Source organism: Danio rerio, chromosome 22 (assembly GCF_049306965.1).
Source record: "Danio rerio strain Tuebingen ecotype United States chromosome 22, GRCz12tu, whole genome shotgun sequence".
Lineage (NCBI taxonomy): Eukaryota > Metazoa > Chordata > Actinopteri > Cypriniformes > Danionidae > Danio > Danio rerio.
Window position 1 is genome coordinate 10773791 of NC_133197.1, and position 20392 is coordinate 10794182.

General features: G+C 34.3%; 1 protein-coding gene and 1 long non-coding RNA gene across 4 annotated transcripts; one reads left to right on the forward strand and one right to left on the reverse strand.

Moving 5' to 3' along the window:
• Positions 1-1559: 1559 nt before the first annotated feature.
• Positions 1560-14834, reverse strand: atp6ap2 (ATPase H+ transporting accessory protein 2). Of its 2 annotated transcripts, XM_009296094.4 has the most exons (10): positions 14660-14834; positions 13700-13830; positions 13471-13599; positions 12745-12840; positions 8023-8160; positions 7723-7776; positions 4903-5052; positions 2594-2713; positions 2472-2507; positions 1563-2198 (listed from the first exon to the last, which is right to left on the reverse strand). In XM_009296094.4, the coding sequence occupies exons 1-10, from the start codon at positions 14805-14807 to the stop codon at positions 2004-2006; spliced, it is 1197 nt and encodes a 398-aa protein (XP_009294369.1). In that variant the 5' UTR covers positions 14808-14834; the 3' UTR covers positions 1563-2003. The 2 variants fall into 2 exon arrangements, with proteins under 2 accessions (NP_998188.2, XP_009294369.1); NM_213023.2 differs by lacking the exon at positions 2472-2507 and having other exon boundaries at positions 1560-2198; positions 14660-14821.
• Positions 14815-17658, forward strand: LOC137488909 (uncharacterized). Of its 2 annotated transcripts, none has more exons than XR_011008192.2 (3): positions 14815-14972; positions 15158-15221; positions 16532-17658. It is a non-coding gene; the product is annotated as an uncharacterized lncRNA (long non-coding RNA). The 2 variants fall into 2 exon arrangements; XR_012397777.1 differs by having other exon boundaries at positions 14815-14966; positions 16532-17365.
• The last annotated feature ends 2734 nt before the right edge of the window (positions 17659-20392 follow it).

Genomic DNA, 20392 nt, shown 5'->3' on the forward strand with positions numbered 1-20392 from the left:
AAAACAAATGTTATTGAGATGGCTTAAAATTTAGTCTTTACGAAATTTAAGACATTTTAAAATGTAAAGACCAATATAAATTAACACGAGGCTAATAGATAAATATATTTTCTAATGGCCCACATAAAACCTTAAAAAACATATGTTATTGTAAGAAAGATAAACCATATTTGTAATAAATAGTTAACAAATAAAGTTTTGCTAAAATTTATTGAGATTCAATGTTAATGATTGGACGCATGTTGTCTTGATTGGGTAGCTTTATAGGAAAATTAAGAACTGTTTAAAATTATTTAAGACTTACAACACAATATTTCAGTCATTTAAAGACTTTTTAGGGTCTAAAAGTTTGTTTTACGAAATTTAAGACCTTTTTAAGACCATTATAAATTAAAGTTCAGACTTTTCTTTTTTCAGACACAGGGCTAAACACTAAGAATTTATTCTAATGGCCCAGGTAAAACATAAAAAAAAACATATTTTGGTAAGGAAGATAAACCATATTGGTAATAAATTGTTAATAAGTAAAGTTTGGTAAACCTTTCATTGAGATGGAATATTAGTGACTGGATGCATGTTGACCTGATTGTTGGGTAGCTTAACATGGATATAGGAAAATTCAGACTTGTTTAAAATGATTTAAGACTTACACTTTTACTTTTACGAAATGTAAGACTTTTTAGGACTTTTTAAAGACCATTATAAATTAAATGTTAGACTTCCACAAGTCTAAACGCTAAGGATGTTTTCTAATGACCCAGTTAAAATATAAAAAAAAACATATGTTAATGAGATGGAATGTTAGTGGTTGGATGCATGTTGGCCTGATTGGGTAGCTTTACATGAATATTGGAAAACTCAGACTTGTGTAAAATGATTTAAGACTTACAACACAATATTTCAGTCATTTTAATACTTTTTAAGGCCTAAAATTTATTTTTACAAAATTTAAAGACCTTTTAAGACCATAATAAATTAAATTTCTGACTTACACAAGGCTAAACGCTTAGGATTTTTTCTAATGGCCCAGTTAAAACATGTTATTGAGATGGAATGTTAGTGATTGGATGCATGTTGGCCCGATTGGGTAGCTTTACATGGACGTAGTAAAATTAAGACCTGTTTAAAAAGATTTAAGCCTTACAACACAATATTTCAGTCATTTTAAGACTTTTTAAGGCCTAAAATTTTGTTTTATGAAATTTGAGACATTGTAAGACCTTTTTAAGACCAGTATAAATTAAACTTTAGACTTACACAAGTCTAAAGGCTAAGGATTTTTTTCTAATGGCCCAATAAAACATGTTATTGAGATGGAATGTTAGTGATTGAATGCATGTTGGCCCGATTGGGTAGCTTTACATGGATATAGTAAAATTAAGACCTGTTTAAAATAATTTAAGACTTGCGACACAATATTTCATTTTTCAGTCTTTTTAAGGCCTAAAATTTTGTTTTATGAAATTTGAGACATTTTAAGACTTCAGAACCCTGTAAATTGGCTTGGTACAGTATTGTGAACGTGTGTACTTGTGACTCAAAGACATTAAAAACTGTTGTAAGTGATGGAATTTTGTTTTATTATTTGAGTTACACTTGCATTTGTACACAATAAGCATGAACAACATCTATACACAACAAAACATCATACCTTAAATGTCTCATTTCCCACTTTCTAGCTCTACTCAATGAAAATGACAGCAATTCAGAGCTAATGTACACAGGAATGGTGTAATTACACTACATCCAGTCTTCAGGACGGTAAAGAGCACAATCAAGTGAACGACAAACAATAATAAATATGTTAAATCTGAACTCTTTACATCCACTTCAGTAGATTCACACCATACAACGATTAGGATTCTCCAACAATAAATAATCTGTATCTCTGTGTTTGATTGAGTCTTAAAGACAAAGCATTTGTACAATGACATCAAAAAAAAAAAACACACACACACATTTAAACACACACACACAAATGGAATGGAATGTGACGGACTTCTTCAGTCCAGTCGGATCTTCTGATTGGTCATCCTGTAGATGATGCTATCGTATCCCGGATCCATGTTCCAGAGGTTGTAGGAGATAGCGATGACGGCTAATGCTAACACGATCATTAGCCACAGGACGATGTTGAAGATCACAGCGTAGTCAAAGTTGTACTTGTAGGCCAGGTTGTAGGGGCTTCCAGGGTTACTCTGAAACAACCACATGCTGGTGTTAAAAAGTAGGTCAGCGTTCAGGAGCAGGTCAACGGTGGGGGGTTTCTACTGTTCTGCAAACTCTTTGTTTAGAAGAAAAACAATGAGGATACTGGCTCTAAAGGTGATAATCAATAAGGGTGAAACCATTTTTCTAACAACACAAAACTAAAACATGCTAGTGCTAGCTAACCCTTTAGCCAAGCAAGACTTTGGAAAGCATTTGCTAAACGCTACATGAAATCTACTGCTCAACATTTAATGTCTTACAGGCACGTTCTTGAATCGATTGGTTCTTCTTGAGCCCTGATGAATGAAATAATGCTCCAAAATCAACACATTTTTAGGAACACTTAGCTTTCGCATGCTGAAATGTTTAGGTTTTTACTTACCATTTGCTTGGACTCGAGGATGGAGCGTGATTTTCTGGTCAGAGGGACTTCAAAAGTCTTCACGGTCACGACTTCTACAACCGCATTGTTTCCGTAAACACTGGAGACGTCATCTGCAAACTTCACACATGAACGAAAGCGTTAAAAACAGAAGCACTGTTTATATTATTCACGACTAACAGTATAAATTACACACACATAACATGTGAAATCTGAGTGGAGAAATCTTCTTATTAATTTAATGAATGACATTTTATGAATAACGACAAAAGAATCAATGATCTTATGTTCCTAGTAAATAAAAATTCTAATATTTAAATAAAACTAAATATGTAAGTAATTTTGTCAAAAGCATTTGTTTTGGGCCCTGTTTGTATTTTTCCTCTCTCTCTCAATCCCTTGCTCTGTTCTTTCCCAGATCCGGTCATTGGTCAATCATCCTGTCAATCATTTCTCCCCTGTCACGTCACTCTGACATCATTTCCAATAGGCCAAGACCACTCACCAGTCCCTCTAGCCTCTGTTGTACCTGTGCTTGTCTTTATTGCGTCGTGTTTTAAAAAAAAAGACCCTGTTTAACTGTTCATTCTGTTGTTTTGTCGTTGCCTGTTTCTGTGTTCACATAATCCGTCTGCCATCCGTATCAACCTGTTTATCCGTTTCATTCATTTGTCACGTTGTTTACAAGGCTCGGATGAAGCGGACAGGTAAGAAAGTCATGAGATATACATTTTGTAAAACGCAGGGCTACTCTTGTGTTTAGTACATTAGGTTAGGGGCCAGCACCACATTGCATTAACTACAATGAAAAGTTTTTGACTGCCCAGTTACTAACGGTAACATTACATCCTCCACATCATTACACCAGCAGTCAATCACCTAATTAATATTAATAGGTAAATAAACACACACATTCAGTTACAATGAAAACATCAGTTTTTTTCTGCAGCAGCCTAAATTAATCTCAAACATTAAAAATGCTTTTACATCAGCTGTATTTACAAATATAGCCTAATAATAAACTATGCTTATTATGAAATTATAAAAAAAACCTGCTTATTTTTACATGGCAAGATGCTCCAAAACTGTATTAACTCCCAAAACACTGTTACCTCATTTATGTGAACATTAATAAAAGAAAAAAAAAAGAAAAGAAAAATCATAAACATTCTCTCATTTAACTGCATTTTGCAACTCAGAGAGGGTGTTTTCAACTGCATGGAGCACAATAAACCAAGAAAGAACCCGACTTCTGCCAGAAAAGGCAAACATGTTGATTTTTCTCCAGAAGAATGGTTCAAAACTGAGTCATTTTACTTCAAACCACTGTACATCCTTTTACAGGAAAATTTTATTTATTTGTTTTACAATTATTGGTTGCGTTTTAATTTACCATAAAAATGTAATATTAAAATAAAGTGTTGTTAATTCTGTTAAATTTTCATATAAAAAAAACACTAAAGTACCGATAAAAGAATCATTAAAGTACCGAATCAATAAAAGGTATTGATAAAAGTAATATCGTTAAAACCTTAACGATACCATCCCTACTATGACCCTCATCGTGTGTTTATTCATTTTGTTTATTCATTTAGTTAGTTAGATGTTTCTTTGGAGTTATATACTGTTTGGGTTTTGTTCTTTTCTTTTTTTAAAGCCACTATCGTCGCTTCTGCCTGCTCTATCATTTCCCCAATCTTTGTGTTTTGTCCCAAACATTATATACATTGCAAATATCATATTAACAGTATATTTTTAGTATCTTTTTCTTTATTTTTGATTACTTCATTGATTTTGTTCACTTTGGGAATTGTAAATAAGTCACAGTTTTAAGTGTCTAAATGTCTCATTTCCATCTAAAGGTATAGTTCACCAAAAAAAAAAAGAAAATTCTGTCATTATTTACTCCTCCTTTACATCAAAACTTACCCAAGTGTCTTTCTTCTGTTGAACATAAAATGTTGGAAACTTGTGACCACTGAATTTCATAGTATTTGTTTTTCTTACTATGGAAATCAATGGTTACAGGTTTCCAACATTCCTCAAAATATCTACTTTTGTGTTCAACAGAAGAAAGAAACTCAAACAGGTTTTTAGAAAAATAAAGGGTGAGTAAATGATGACAGAATTTTAGGTGAACTATATAGTAAATAGTTTCTGTTTTCTTCAAAATATCTTTTGTGTTCAATAGAAAAAGGAAACTCAAAGATTTGGAACCACTTGAGGGTGAGAGAGTGAGTGAATTTAGATTTTTGGGTGAACAATCCTGCTAAATAATTCAGTAAATTTCCTATGTAGTAACATCATACCTTCTGCAGAGCAATTGTAAGGATCCTAATGGCGTCGGTGTACTGAGGTGAGTCTGTGCCGTAGCGGCGAACAATCTCCTCCAGTCCCGCCAGCTCCAGAGAGTAAAGATCAGGAGCAGGATCTTTAGCCAGATGCTTGTGTTTCTGCAACTGTAGCAAACGAACAGTTCAAACAACACAGAAACGATCAATCCTCAGTGGAAATATCAGCACAATTCTTTTTATACTTTAAAACTGCCACTGTCATTTTATTTAATTATAGATTTGATTTAGAGATTCTTTTAAACAATTTTCAAAGGAATTAGTTGGAAAAACTTTACAAGAAGATTGCATTTACTAATGAACATTCGGTTGGTAGTTTGTTAACTCCCGACTAACTAATGTTAACAAACATAAATTTGGATTTTAATAACACTGGTAAATGTTGATCAATATTAAAGAAATGCTGTGGCAAAGTATCTTTCATTTTAATGCTGGGTTTACATAAAGTCTGGAGCAGCGCATCATAGCTCTAGTTTACTCACGGGATGTTTCTCCTCACACAAATTTTTCACTTAATATCAATTATTCAAACATGTTGAAACGATGCAATTGAGGTGAATTCCACACATTTGCAGCAAACGCATCAGTCATTCTGCATTATTCGCACTACGTGGCAGTAATTTACCTTTAATCGCGTTTACAAATTTTTTTTACGTAATTTACTTGTGCGAAAAGTAATTCCGCCATTGATGTGAAACCAGCATTAGTTCATGTTAGTAAATACATTAACTAATCTAACCTTATTGTAAAGTGTGAGCAAACAGTTGATGTACTATGAGATTTCTATAGACAAAACAACACAAAGAGGTCCTACAAAAATCCGGCTACATCAAATAATGAAGAAAATGTTGACATTTTTTCTAGGGCTGTGCGATTATTTGAAATCGTTTCGAAATCGCACATTTGTGCAATTTCTAAATTTGCCTAACAGTCCTCAACCACCAGGCCCCAGACCGGTACCGGACATTGAATCAATTGGTTTTGGACCACAAAGAAATCATTAATTATTTCTGTTTTATGTATTATCTGAGTCTGAACAATCTTTTATTTTGAAAAATCACTGTATTCTCTCTGTAACTTGAGTGCCCCAAATTTAACCCATAAGCAGCAAAATGAGTAAGAAACAGACGTCTTTGGAAAGCTTTTTGCGAAGGGGAAATGCCCAGGGAAGGACTCACAAACTCGCACCGCGAGTCACGTGACAAGAGCTGACCCTTCAGCTTGTATGGAACATACAAATTTTAGTGGACTAATTATCTTAGACAAACACAGAACAGCCAAACACTGCAGTGCTTTATAATTTTCTCCATAAATAAAACTTGTATCAAAGCGACAGCTTGTCATCCTCTGAGAAAACAATTGGTTGCCTAGCAACCTATGAACCTTTGACAACCCAACACCAAACTGATATACTGAAAAGTGTATATTCCACACAAAGTATAAAGCCGATCGGTTGATCATTCTGAAAGTAAAGATGTTTTCAACCTGGTGTGCATGGAATATGTGCGCGCGTCACTTCCGATATTCGCGCAAGCCGTGCGCCTCCATTGGAAATAAGGAACTTGTGCGCTTAAAAGTCACGATATGCGAACATCCTGTTTCATGGCAGCATCACAAAGAGGTCTATGATCTATTAGGGTTGTGTGATTTGGGGAAAAGATCTAAATGCGTTTTTTTTTTTTTTTGACAAATATTGCGATTGCAATTAGATTTGCGATTTAATTTTGTAGTCAAGCTTCACCTCAATAATCTGTAGGCCGTGGCAACAATTCTGCGACAGCTCCTACAAATGTTTTTATTCGGTGTGTGTGAGTTTTAAACTAAAATATTCTCATATTACCAGTGCTGTTTCTCTTTTTCATATCAATTCATCTATTAATTCCTCTGAAGTAGCAGATGCTATAATCACACTTGTCCGTGCTTTCCTGTTTGTTTGTTTGTTTTTTTATTGTAGGCGTTCTGCATAGTTCAACTGCGCAATTTTGATTGGGCAGAACAAACTGCTCACTCAACTGGCTAGTAAGACTGTCACACGCAGACCGCAGTCACGCATTTGCTCTGGGTTAGGGAACTTAAATAATACATAATTTATATCGCAGCCTCTTGCGATTTAACCAATTGCGATTCCGATTTGATTAATCATACAGCCCTATGACCTATGCATGGCAAAAACAAATCTGTGGACTCGTAGAAAAGTAGACGCAACTACCTTAAACATGTGGTCAGACAGAACATCGGACCCTTACTTTTAATTAACGGCACACACACACACACACACAGTAGTCTATTTATTTGTATTGCCATAGGTCTGTTCTAAAGCCAACTTGTTAAACCATCACAATGTGATTTCAATTTTTTTGCCTTGTGTCTATTTTAGAGGCATGTTACAGGTCTTTGATAAAGATCTAATTGTTTTCCTTTGGAAATATGTTTCAGAATCACATGTCTGTGTGTGTCAAAATTGTGATTAAAATCGAAATCGCAATATTGTTCAAGAAAATCGTGATAGGTTTCTTCTGCTCATATCGCCCAACCCTAATTTTGTCCCAACTGGAAAGACGGAACTAAGGAAAAAAAACTAAGAAATGAAACCTAATTTATACGATACCATAACTTATACGATATCCAAACACAAATAACAACAAAAATCAGATCATATAAGATCTTCAAATTTAGTCAACGATAAATATACTAAAATTCATGTAGGAGACTGCCTGTTTAAAACAGTTCCCTTAAAATATTCTCACAAACGTTATAATATGTTGTAGTGAAACTCACCAGAGCTGAGATGTCATACAGCACCTGAACCTCAGAGAGGAACAGAAGATCAGCCTGAAACACACACACACATTTATATTTAGACCAGCATGTAGTTTGGTGTGGGAAAACAAACCCAACATGCACGTTCTGAACACGGTTTCAATCTGTAACAAGTACTTTCACATATCAATAAATAAAGTCAGAGAAAGCCATTTCCTACTTCAGCCTAAAAACAGTTCATGTCTGGATAGCTATGTATATATACACTGCATAGTCTAAAAAATAAACTGATGCTGAAATACTTGAGCACGCGTTTACCTCATTGTTGCGGCTGAGAGAGACGAGAGGAAGGGACGTGAGAACGGATCCGTCCTGAGACAGACGTCCACGAATCTGCTGCAGAGTGACAGGAAGATCCTCAAAAACTGTGTTGGCCATTCCCATCATATACAGCCTCTGAAAGACAAAAATCAAGACTTCTTTCAATATTAGACACTGAAAGCAAATGTTCTAGGTTTAATACATGGTATTTTATCATGTTTTTATAGTTTGTTAGAATTACCGCAACAAATGAGTAATCATTCATCATTGTAATCATTTTTGCCATTTTACACACTGATATTTGATTTATTTATTTTCAATATAAAAACAGATGCCTGACAAGTAATATGATAAAGAATACATAATAAAATTAAGTAACACTTTAATAACAATTCACAATATTAAGTACTGGCATTTTACTTGCTTATTATTAAGATATTATTTAAAGATAATAAGATATTTTGCTACCCAGTACCTAAACCCTACTGCTAACTATTAATAAGCAGCAAGTAGTTTATTGAGCTAATAGTTATAATAAATATATTGTTTATAGCATAAATTGAACATTATTTTCTAATTGCACATTGTAAATTCATAACAATACATAACAGAAACTAATAAAATTAAAATACCCTAAAATATTCCCACAAAACTTATTACTCTGAAAGAAATTGGACAATTTGGTGTTATGAACTTTTCCAGTATTACTATAGTTTCAAAATTCATTCGTTATTTATCATACTTGATCTTCATTGAATATTGATGTACTTTCCATTAATATTCATATTTTTCACCTTTGTAAGTTAGGGCATTATTATTGTACCATTGTTCATTTTATTGGGGCGAAGCAGTGGCGCAGTAGGTAGTGCTGTCGCCTCACAGCAAGAAGGTCGCTGGGACGTTGGTTCGAGCCTCGGCTCAGTTGGCGTTTTTGTGTGGAGTTTGCATGCTTTCCCTGCATTCGCGTGGGTTTCCTCCGGGTGCTCAGGGTTCCCCAACAGTACAAAGACATCTAGCACAGGTGAATTGGGTAGGCTAAATTGTCCGTAGTGTATGAATGTGTGTGTGGATGTTTCCCAGAGATGGGTTGCAGCTGGAAGGGCATCCGCTGCGTAAAAACTTGCTGGATAAGTTGGCGGTTCATTCTGCTGTGGCGACCCCAGATTGATAAAGTGACTAAGCCGACAAGAAAATGAATGAATGAATGTTCATTTTATTATGCTACACAGAGGGCTGAACAAATTACCTGTAGAAAACACTCTTTTCACTCCATAGGCACCAGACACTTCTTTATAAACACTCCATATTACAGATAACACCATTTTTTAGGTGTTTTTCACCTTTTATTGGACAGGATAGGGGAAATTATAGACAGGAAAATGTGTGGAGCAGAGAGAGGGGTAAGATCGGTAAAGGAGGGAATCGAACTCTGGTCGCCGTTTGCACTTTAGTGATATACGTCAACGCACTTTACCACAAGGCAAGGCAAGGCAAGGCAAGTTTATTTATATAGCACATTTCATACACAATGGCAATTCAAAGTGCTTTACATAAACAAGAATAAAAGAAACAAGTAAAATAAAAATAAAAACAAATAATAAAAATGCATAAAAACAAAACAAAACATAAAAACAGGTAAAATGTGATATAAAAGAATGAAGAAGAAGAGAAAAACATGATAGTGCAATCTGTCGGACGCAGCACAGTGCTCATTCAGTAAAGGCACAGCTAAACAGATGTGTTTTCAGTCTTGATTTGAATGTGCCTAATGTTGGAGCACATCTGATCATTTCTGGAAGCTGATTCCAGCAGCGAGGGGCATAGTGGCTAAAAGCCGATTCACCCTGCTTTGACTGAACTCTTGGAACTTCTAGTTTATATGATCCTAAAGATCTGAGTGATCTGTTAGGTTTGTATTGAGTGAGCATATCTGTGATGTATTTAGGTCCTAGGCCATTTAGTGATTTATAGACCAGTAATAATACTTTAAAATCTATTCTGAATGTAACTGGCAGCCAGTGTAAAGACCTGAGGACAGGTGTGATGTGCTCTGATTTTCTGCTTCTGGTTAGAATTCTGGCTGCAGCGTTCTGGATGAGCTGCAACTGTCTGACTGTCTTTTTAGGAAGGCCAGTGAGGAGTCCATTACAGTAATCCACCCTGCTGCTGATAAAAGCATGAACAAGTTTTTCTAAATCTTCACTAGAAACAAAGCATCTGATTCTTGCTATGTTTTTGAGATGATAGTATGCTGATTTACTGACTGCTTTGACATGACTGTTGAAACTCAGATCTGACTCCAGAGTCACACCAAGATTCTTGACCTTATTTTTTGTCGTTTGACCTTTAGTGTCAAGGTACGCATTTACCTTGAGAACCTCATCTTTGTTTCCAAACACAATAATTTCAGTTTTCTCTCTCAGTTTTCTCTTTCTATTTCTCACAAGGCTATTCTCGTTGACGATTTTCAAATTTACTAACAGATTCTTTAAAAAAGTGAATTATTCTGTGTAACTGCATATTGCTAGTGTATTTTGACAGCTCCTGTTGTTAACCCCATTCATTTCCTAACTTTTACTGATTTTGTACTAATGTGACCCTTTTTGTAAAACTGCTTTGAAAGTATAGTTATTTTGAAAATAATCATAATCACACACATAACACTTTTTCTTTTATATTTACGCAAATAAATTTGAAGCATAATTGTTGCTAGTTTTGTATTCACATTTTAAAGACATATTTTTTGAATTTCCTTGAATTGGTCTTTCTTGATACTAGATGTTCTGGCATTTGCAAAGTGCTGCTCCTCCGTTTCTGCTTGAAGGGTGTCAAAACCACAACTCTGCTTATATGATTTAACCTTTTCTATTTGTCACCATGACATGACACAGTCCTCACAACAAAGAGAATACATCTTGCAGTATATAGATTAGTGGCATAATGGATTAGCAGAATAATATATTGAAAATTTTACTTTCAGGAAATAAACACAAATAAACATTGCGTTGTAGCATTGAAAGCAGGTGAGTTTATTATAATAGTCTTCAAAGTAGTTTCTTATTTAAATGTGCACTAAACAATATTTGAAAAATGTTTTTTTTTTTTTTTTTTTTTACCACAGAGTTCCAAAAAACAAATTCACAGCCTATCAGCAGTAAGGGGCGTGTCTAATAACTATAACTGACATATCAAAAAAGGGGTGGTTGCTGTTGGGTTATGGGCGTGTTTGTTTTAGTTCTTATATTGACAATGTGGTAAAATTTGTGCACCTTTGGTATATTATATATATTGTTGGTGTCAGAAGAGTCAATTTTGTTTTTGAAAATTGGGATTAATACATCGCATGAAATTTAATAAGCTTTACATTGGTGTATGGTTAAAATAAATGTAAATATTGAGAAAATCGCCTTTAAATTTTTCCAAATTAGCCCATTTATATAGAAAATTGATGCAGGACAAATCTGATGACTCTTATTACCTCAAAAGAGATTGGGAATTAGAATTAAACACTATAATAGAGGATGAAATGTGGGAACAAATATGCACAAATTGTCACAAGGGTATAAGCAGTCAAATATGGAAGGATGATGATTCGACTGGAAGATGAAGATGGGGGTTTTTCAGAGTTTTATTAGTGGTCGCCAAATTCAATAGTTCTAAACAATTATCACAATGCTGGAGAGATTGTTTGAGAGGTGTGGGACTTTGTTCACATATTTTGAGAATGTCCCAAAATACAAGTGTATTGGCACGAGGTTACCAGGGAGATTAAAAACGTTTTAGAATATGACATACCAATGCACCCAGTATTTTTTATGCTTTATGGCTTCCCCCTGATCAATTCAGTCAGTCTCACCTATTTGCACTACATAAATTATTAATAACAGCTAGGAAAATAATTACAGTGAACTGGATGAAGACCCGACAACCTACTTCAACAGAATGGACACAGAGGTTGAAACAGAAATATATATGTATTTGACAAAATGACTTGAAATCAAACTTTTTCCAATAGACCAGGGCATTATTTGAAACATACTTACTTGATCTTTGAAAGGCTGTCAGGGGTTTTGTCTTTGTCCTAGTTATTGCCTTTATATTGAAGTTTATTTATTTATTAACCCCCCCCCCCCCTCCCCCTCTTTTTTATTTTTAAGCTGTCAATATTATTTATCTATTATTATAATATTTATCAATTATTGTTTTCTTTCTATTTGTTTCTTTTTTGTGATTGTAAACATTCTAAGTAAATGTTATTTGTATACTATCTTTATAAAAACTTCAATAAAATAATAATAATAATAATAATAATAATAATTGTCCAAATTAAATTCTTAGCAATCCATGCTACAAATCAAAATTTTGTTTTGATATATTTAAAGTAGAACATTTATAAAATATTTTCATGGAACATGAGCTTTTACTTGTAAATGTATTTTTGGCTACTGTCAAAACTGTCACATTTTGTGGTCCAGGGTCACATATAGTACTTCATTGACATTCATTACAACACAACTTTCAAGTCATAAAAGTTCAAAAGTCTTGTTATAAGCCCCTGAAGCATTAGTATTGTATTTCTGATGAATATTTCAAAAAGTGCCCTATAAAGGGTTAAACTGCACACTACTTCTTCATTCTCAAATGCATGGTTTGCAATGCAGAGCATTTTGTTTGTTTGCAGGCATCATTAGTGTGGTTAGTGTTTTATTATGGTCATACCTCTTCACTGGGTGCGAGCTGTAAGACCACAGGCGTGCTGTCAGCAAACAGCGTGTGAATTGTATTCGCCACACTGTCCAGAGTGAACGGAACCGGCTGCAACATAAACAGATAGACAGGAAGATAAAAATTTAGACTGAACGGCAGACATTAAGAAAGATAGTTTCATTTTGGTCTTGCATCAAACCCAATTTAGAACCATGATTTAGTATATACAGAAGTAGTCTGTCAAATTGAATGCAAGTACAGTGTCCACTTCAATGTTTAAAATGAACATTTGTGAAAATAAAATATGGCTGAAATAATGTTCCATCTGGCGACGTGGTGGCGCAGTAGGTAGTGCTGTCGCCTCACAGCTAGAAGGTCGCTGCTTCGAGCCTCGGCTGGGTCAGTAGGAGTTTGTGTGTGGAGTTTGCATGTTCGCATGGGTTTCCTCCGAGTGCTCTGGTTTCCCTCACAGTCCAAGATAGATAAAAGCGTCTTATGTCTCATGATATAAAATGGGGAAGTCTGGAGGGGAAACTACACTGCTGCTCAATTCTAAAACTTACAAATATAGCTGATGAACATTGCTTCCCATTTTCCGGTTCTAAAGGGAGTTATTTATCTTTACTCAATAGTTTCTGGTAAACTGCAAAGTGAGTCAAAGATCAGTAAAAGGCCAGACAAAACAACGCACAACACACATCATAAAATAAATCCAGCATGTGAGAATGTGTCACCCACATTTTCGAGAGGGTAAGAGGACACGTTTTTTGGAAAGTCCAGGCTGTCGATGCCACGCACAACGATTAGAGCGTTAGCACGAGGACGCTGGAACAGTGAACCGGCAGCCAGACCTGGCCAATCGAGATCCTGCAAGATTTTAAAAAATCAAGTTTATCACAGTGTTTACATTAAGACATCATATGTGCTATTACAACAAATAAGAAAAATAAAAAAACAGACATAATACCTCACGAACAGAGAAGCCCATGGTCAGAGCAACTAAATCTGGGATCTTTTCACCCGATATGGGCCACTGCTCATCCCGAAAAGTCACATACTGAGGGCTTCGCAAAACTGTCAAACTGTCCCCCAAAACACCTGACAGAAAATTAAGAAATCAATTTTCACATATTTTCATAATCTTTATTGGAATTAAATGACAATCGCTTTGACATTTCTGTATCTAATGACCTCGCAATGACATTTTGTGTGTGTTTTAAGTACATTAAAACATCTGTATTCAAGCAGGACTTCATGAAAGTCAATATAAACAAATGAAAAATAATATTACAAAGCAAATAAGTAAAAAAGCAGTTGAAATTGTAAATTATATAAATCAGAAGAATCAAACATTACAGCACTATAATGCATAGAAATAGCTAAATAAACATTATTGAAACTAAATAGCCCACAAATATTTTAAATATATATTTTTTAATATAAATTATTCTGAGTTAGGTTTTAAAACACGCATTAATATCTGCAGTTTACATTTAGGAGGCACCGAAATTATCAGATTTGGGTGTCCAGTGTCATATAAACCACTGAAATCTAGTCTAGTATAAAAAACACAAATACATAAGCTTAATTTCTATCATAAGTATAATATTGATTAGAAATGTAGGATTTGTTAAATAAACCATGACTGTCACATGACCCGCTTGGGCTTCCTCATTCACGATCAACATTTAACACTAAACCCCTTTGTATTTAACAGCCGAGTGCAACATAAACACAATATCTTTCCAAATACTCTTGAATTAACAGGATAACATTGATAACGGAGATATTTAATCGAATGACATGACTGCGGATTATGGCATCCCACTGCAGCCGCCATTAATTCATTAAACACACGCTAAAACCCCCTGGACCCTATAAAACAAAACGACGTACACGTCAAAGACCAAATATAAAGTCAATTTACCTGATAAGAGTCCTATAAGGGCAAATACGGCGTTCATAATTATTCGATTCATCTCGGGACGATTTTCTGATGGACTGCGCTTCCTCGCAACACCAGTCACATGACCAGGGCCAGCCGCGTGACGTCGTGCGTCATGACGCAACAACATTTCCCTCAGTCTGCTTCGACTGCCACCGCGGGATTCAAACTTTACTTGAATTTACCGACATTTGTGTTCGTTAAAGTCAATATTCCGACCAATGTAGTTGGATAATGCTGATAATTTATATTGTTTACAGCGAAGAGACATTTAGAAGGGGAAAATTGTGTAAATGTAACAATTTTACGTAAAGTTACTAGACCTAAACTGGAATTATTAACAGCAGAGGCGTTTCTAGCCGTAAAGGATGTAAACAAGACCCTGTCTGTCTGTCTGTCTGTCTGTCTGTCTGTCTGTCTGTCTGTCTGTCTGTCTGTCTATCTATCTATCTATCCATATATCCATCCATCTGTCTGTAGGTTAGTGACCTTCAGGACATGTGACATGTCATCAACTATCTGCAAGGATTTTACACAGCATAAGGTTAGTATTATGCACAGTTTTCCCGTCTACAAGACTGCCTTGACCTTTCAGGTAACTTTTAAAATCGTAATTTGCAGTAATTGTATGTTTAATCAAATAATAGCATACTGCAGACCCCATTCCAAAGATTATATTTTGAAGGTACCCCAAAATCATAATTTCTGCTAATTATAAGGAAAAATTAAGTTTTACCCTCCACATATACAACGTTTGTCCAACAATTTATTTCAATATAGTTGTTGTCAATGTATTATTACTTCTAATCTAAGATTCAGTTAATAAATTGTTCTCTTTTTAATTTATTTTTTAAATGAATATATACACACAGTTGTAGTCAAAATTATTAAACCCCCTTTTGATATTTTTTTTTTAAATATTTCCCAAACGATGTTTAAAATAGATGTTTAAAACGATGTTTATTTTTTAAAAGCCATTTAAGGACAAAATTATTAGCCCCTTTTATCTATATATTTTTTTCGATAGTCTACAGAACAAACCATCGTTATACAATGACTTGCCTAATTACCCTAACCTGCCTAATTAACCTAGTTAAGCCTTTAAATATCACTTTAAGCTGTATAGAAGTGTCTTGAGAAATATCCATAAAATATTAATTACTGTCATCATGGCAAAGATAAGATAAGTCAGCTATTAGAAATGAGTTATTAAAATTATTATGTTTAGAAATGTGTTGAAAAAGTCTCTCCGTTAAATAGAAATTGGGGGAAAAAATATATAGCGTTGAAGTACTCCTGTTAATTTTTTCCCCCAATTTCTATGTAACGGAGAGATTTTTTCAACACATTTCTAAACATGTTGTATGATGATTGATATATATGTGTGTGTGTGTGTGTGTGTGTGTGTGTGTGTGTGTGTGTGTGTGTGTGTGTGTGTGTGTATATATATATATATATATATATATATATATTTTTTTTTTTTTTTTTTTTTGCTCTTGGAATATAGTATTTTTATTATAATGTTTAATTTATTTTTATTTATATTTACTTTATGTTTGTATATTTAATATTTATTTACTATTTTATTTGACTAATTTCACACTTTTAATATGTATTATATTTAGTTTTTTTAATAAAAGTAACGTGTTTACAGAATATGCGATAAGTTACTATCCTAAATTACATCTTACTTTTTAGCTGTACAAATTATGTTAGATTAAACCATTTAAGTCATTTTGAGGTATATTAATATAATAAAATAGAATTCTGTATAACATTTAGATTTAATCTATTCAAAATCATTTCTTAAACTCCACACAGAATTTTATATTATTATTATAATCTTTGTTTTAGGGCAAGGCAGTGGCGCAGTAGGTAGTGCTGTCGTCTCACAGCAAGAAGGTCGCTGGTTCGAACCTCGGTTCGAACTTCTCCCTGCCTTTGCGTGGGTTTCCTCCGGGTGCTCCGGTTTCCCCCACAGTCCAAAGACATGCGGTACAGGTGAATTGGGTAGGCTAAATTGTCTGTAGTGTGTGTGTGAATGTGTGTGTGGATGTTTCCCAGAGATGGGTTGCGGCTGGAAGGGCATCCGCTGTGTGAAAACTTGCTGGATGAGTTGGCAGTTCATTCCGCTGTGGCGACCCCAGATTAATAAAGGGACTAAGCCGACAAGAAAATGAATGAATTTAACCTTTATTTTACCTTTATTTTACCAGGAAAGACACATTGAGATTAAAAATCTCTTTTACATGTCACATGGGTCTAACAAACAAAAAACAATTAAGCGTTAACATGAATCACACATTGACACACAAACTATTCAAAACATCTGCAAGCCTGTGCTTCAAGTTCTAAATCATTTAGACTGTTTTTAAAAGCATTTAGTGAAAACTATTTTTAAACTTTGTTGATTATTCCACGCAAAAGGTGCTGCGTATTTAAAAGTCCTTTTCCCCCCCATCTCAGTCCACATTTTAGGAACAGACAGTAAATAAATATTCTGTGACTGAACATCATAAATAAGGACAGGCTTTTTTAAATAAATGTAATTCTGGAGATATAATGGGAGTAAACCCAATATAGACTTGTAAACAAAGATATGCCAATGCTTGAATGGACAACGTAGACCAACCTACCCTAGTATATACAAATACAAACACTGTTTAGCCTTGCAATTTCTAAATCTTGAAAAAAAATACATATTAACATGTTAATTGAATGCAAGCAAACAAACAATAATAGCCTTGCTTTTTCCAAGCCCCCTTAAACCTTGTTGTTGTTGTTGTAATGTTGCCTTTGTCCACTTGGAGGAGCTCTTGTTCCGTCACTGGCCGATCGTGTTTATCTCCGCGTGGCAGCGATCATTTACCAGCCGCAGCTGAAAGATGACTTTACACGTGCTTTCAAGATCAGACCATCGCCATATGCTCGACAGAGAAGCCCAATATGAGTCATGATATTTCAAAATAAATCATTATCGCAAAGAGACGATTTTTAATAATGTTTTGAAAATAAAGTTAGGCTAAAAGTGGAAGTAAAAAAACCCTGAACGTATGATTAATCTGAGTAACTTTAAGCATGCATTAATAATGAATCAGATGTTTTTGGTAAATAGATTAAATGTAGAAACAGGTCAGACAGGATATATTGTAGGAAGCCCACGATCTTGAAATATAGTCATTAATCAATATATATCTTAACATTAACTTTTTATGCAATAGCATATAGTTTGTTTTTGTTGTACATAAGAGATGGTATATATATAAAGTTAGGTTGGTATATGCCTATAAAACATTAACTTTATTTAAGCGTTCATTTTTGCAAGACAACTATTTTCCCTGTACCATAGTTTGTTTTTGTTAAAAGATTATTTATTTATTTATTTAAGTTTATTAATTAGTTAATTTATTTGTTTTCATTTAGAAAAATGCATACTTTCAAAATCTTATCACAAACTTACAGGATCTGAAACTATAAGTCAAACTTTTTTCAAAAACCTTGACCTATATAGACTTCTGCTGCGTTGCAGTTTCGTTCAAGATCAAACATCAGATCTACAATATAATCCATTAAACATGATCTATTCAAACGCAGCCCGTTCCTCCTCTCCAGGGTTTGTGTTTAGATGTTTTTATTGTCGCGTCTGAGGTCCGTTCTCGCGCAGAGCCGCGGGACTGAAGCGCGCCGCCGCGGTGACTGCTGTGCGCGACCCCGTGACACGCCTCCTCTGATTTTCACATTCCATTAGGTAATTCAATAGCAGACAATTAGAGTGACCCAGCCATCGGCCACCCAACGGGACACAATGACCCTGACAGGGCAACGCAGCTCAAGTCTGGCTGAGTTCTGCTTCATCGGTCTGAGCTTGTCAATTATTAATTAGATAGAGAAACGCGCTTTGTTGATAGGCTAGATAAGTTTATTGTTTTAAAAAAGTATTTTTAAAAATATAAGCTGTTAATATCTTTTTTAATACTTGTTACTATTATTTAGTAGTTATACTCAACGTGACCTACACAAAATGTCTTTTTAATTATCAATTTTTAAATAAAAAATTAAATATTAATTTAAATTTTCGTGTTAATTATTTCTAATTAGACTATTATTATATTATTAATTCTAAAAATAGGTATATATATTCATGGGTTTATTGTTATTCCCTTAAAATAGGCCTATATATTATAAGAATTTTTGTATATTTTTATAAATGATTTTTTCAATGTATTTTGAATAAAAAAACAAGCATTTATAAAAGTAAATTACTAACATAAATCAGTATATCAATAACAATGTCATCAATAGTTTGGTAAAAATTTGGATTATTATATATTTAATAAATAAAAATTATATATAATTATAATAACATTTTTATTTTATATAATATTGTAGCTAGATATGAGTGTCTTTTCAGTTTGCTGAATTATTTAATTGCCTGTTGCTTTATTTATTTATTTAATTGCTTATAAATGTATATATTTTTCAGTTTTTATTTTGGATCTCAATTTAATATTCACGTATTTATTCGATTATTAACTGTGTTTTTTTTAAAGTAGACTTTGTATTTTTATTTATTTATCCGTTTAGGCTGTTTGTTTATTTTTAAAGGTTTACGTGCCAACACTTCTGTTTTCAACATTTTTACAGCATTTATTAATGTATTTTACTTTATTTTAAAGACTAAATGCACATTGTAGCGAGCTATTTCACCGTTGTCATAGGTTTTTAATGTTTCTCTATATTTGTATATGGCTTAGGCCTATTTTTGTGCACGGCACGGTTTTAAACACTTTAAAATTTGGCCTATTCAATCACGAAAAGGGTTAAACAGCCGACAACATGCGTTTATTTTGGGGCAGTTATGTTTTAAGCGCAGAAGTGACTCGGCCGGTTCTACGCTGCTCTGATGGCTTTGAATGACAGATCACGCCTGGAAGTGACAAAGTCTCGATGAGCGGACATTAACACCGGCGCTGATGGCACTCAGTCGTCTCTTCCCCTTCCTCCGTCTCTTTATTCTCGGGGAAAACGCGGAGCGCAGCGCCTCGGGCACTGAACACAATGGAGCTCTGGAGAGGGTGGGACGGGGGAGAGAGAGACCCCATGCATGTATAAATGAAGGCTGGATGGGGGAAGGTTTGGGCGGCCTTGACGAGATCAGATTAAACAACAATACAAAAGCCCACCACACTCGCCTCTTATTTATTTAGATTTTGATGAATGGGGAGCGTTTGTGTCAGCTGTAGAATTCTTATATCCTATAAGGCCCTCTCCGTGTTAAATTGGGCCTAATGGTCTGTTTATTTCGGGATTTATTTTTGTGGTGTCCGATTGGTGTTTCGATGTCCGTGTATGCGCAACTGATCTCACGTTTTGAGCTTTGCTCTCAAAGATGCAGTATCTGTTTCTTATCAGTAGATATCGTTGTCTTATCTCTTCAGAATTATACATTTATAGTCTTCAAATAGTATGTTTGGATTGAATGTGGGCCTTTTTTGCTACCGGAAAACATTTCTCCCACATTATAATGCATCTCATATAAATTGTCCGAGATCAATTAGATTAAAAATAAGTTATTTTATTATTTTTTACACATTTTCAAAAATAGTGATTCAAAATGGCTATGCCACAACACGGTATATTTAGACTTTTATTTGAGTCGACAAAATATAGGCTAGCCATCGATCAGTAAAATATTTTTGGATTATGTATTTTAAG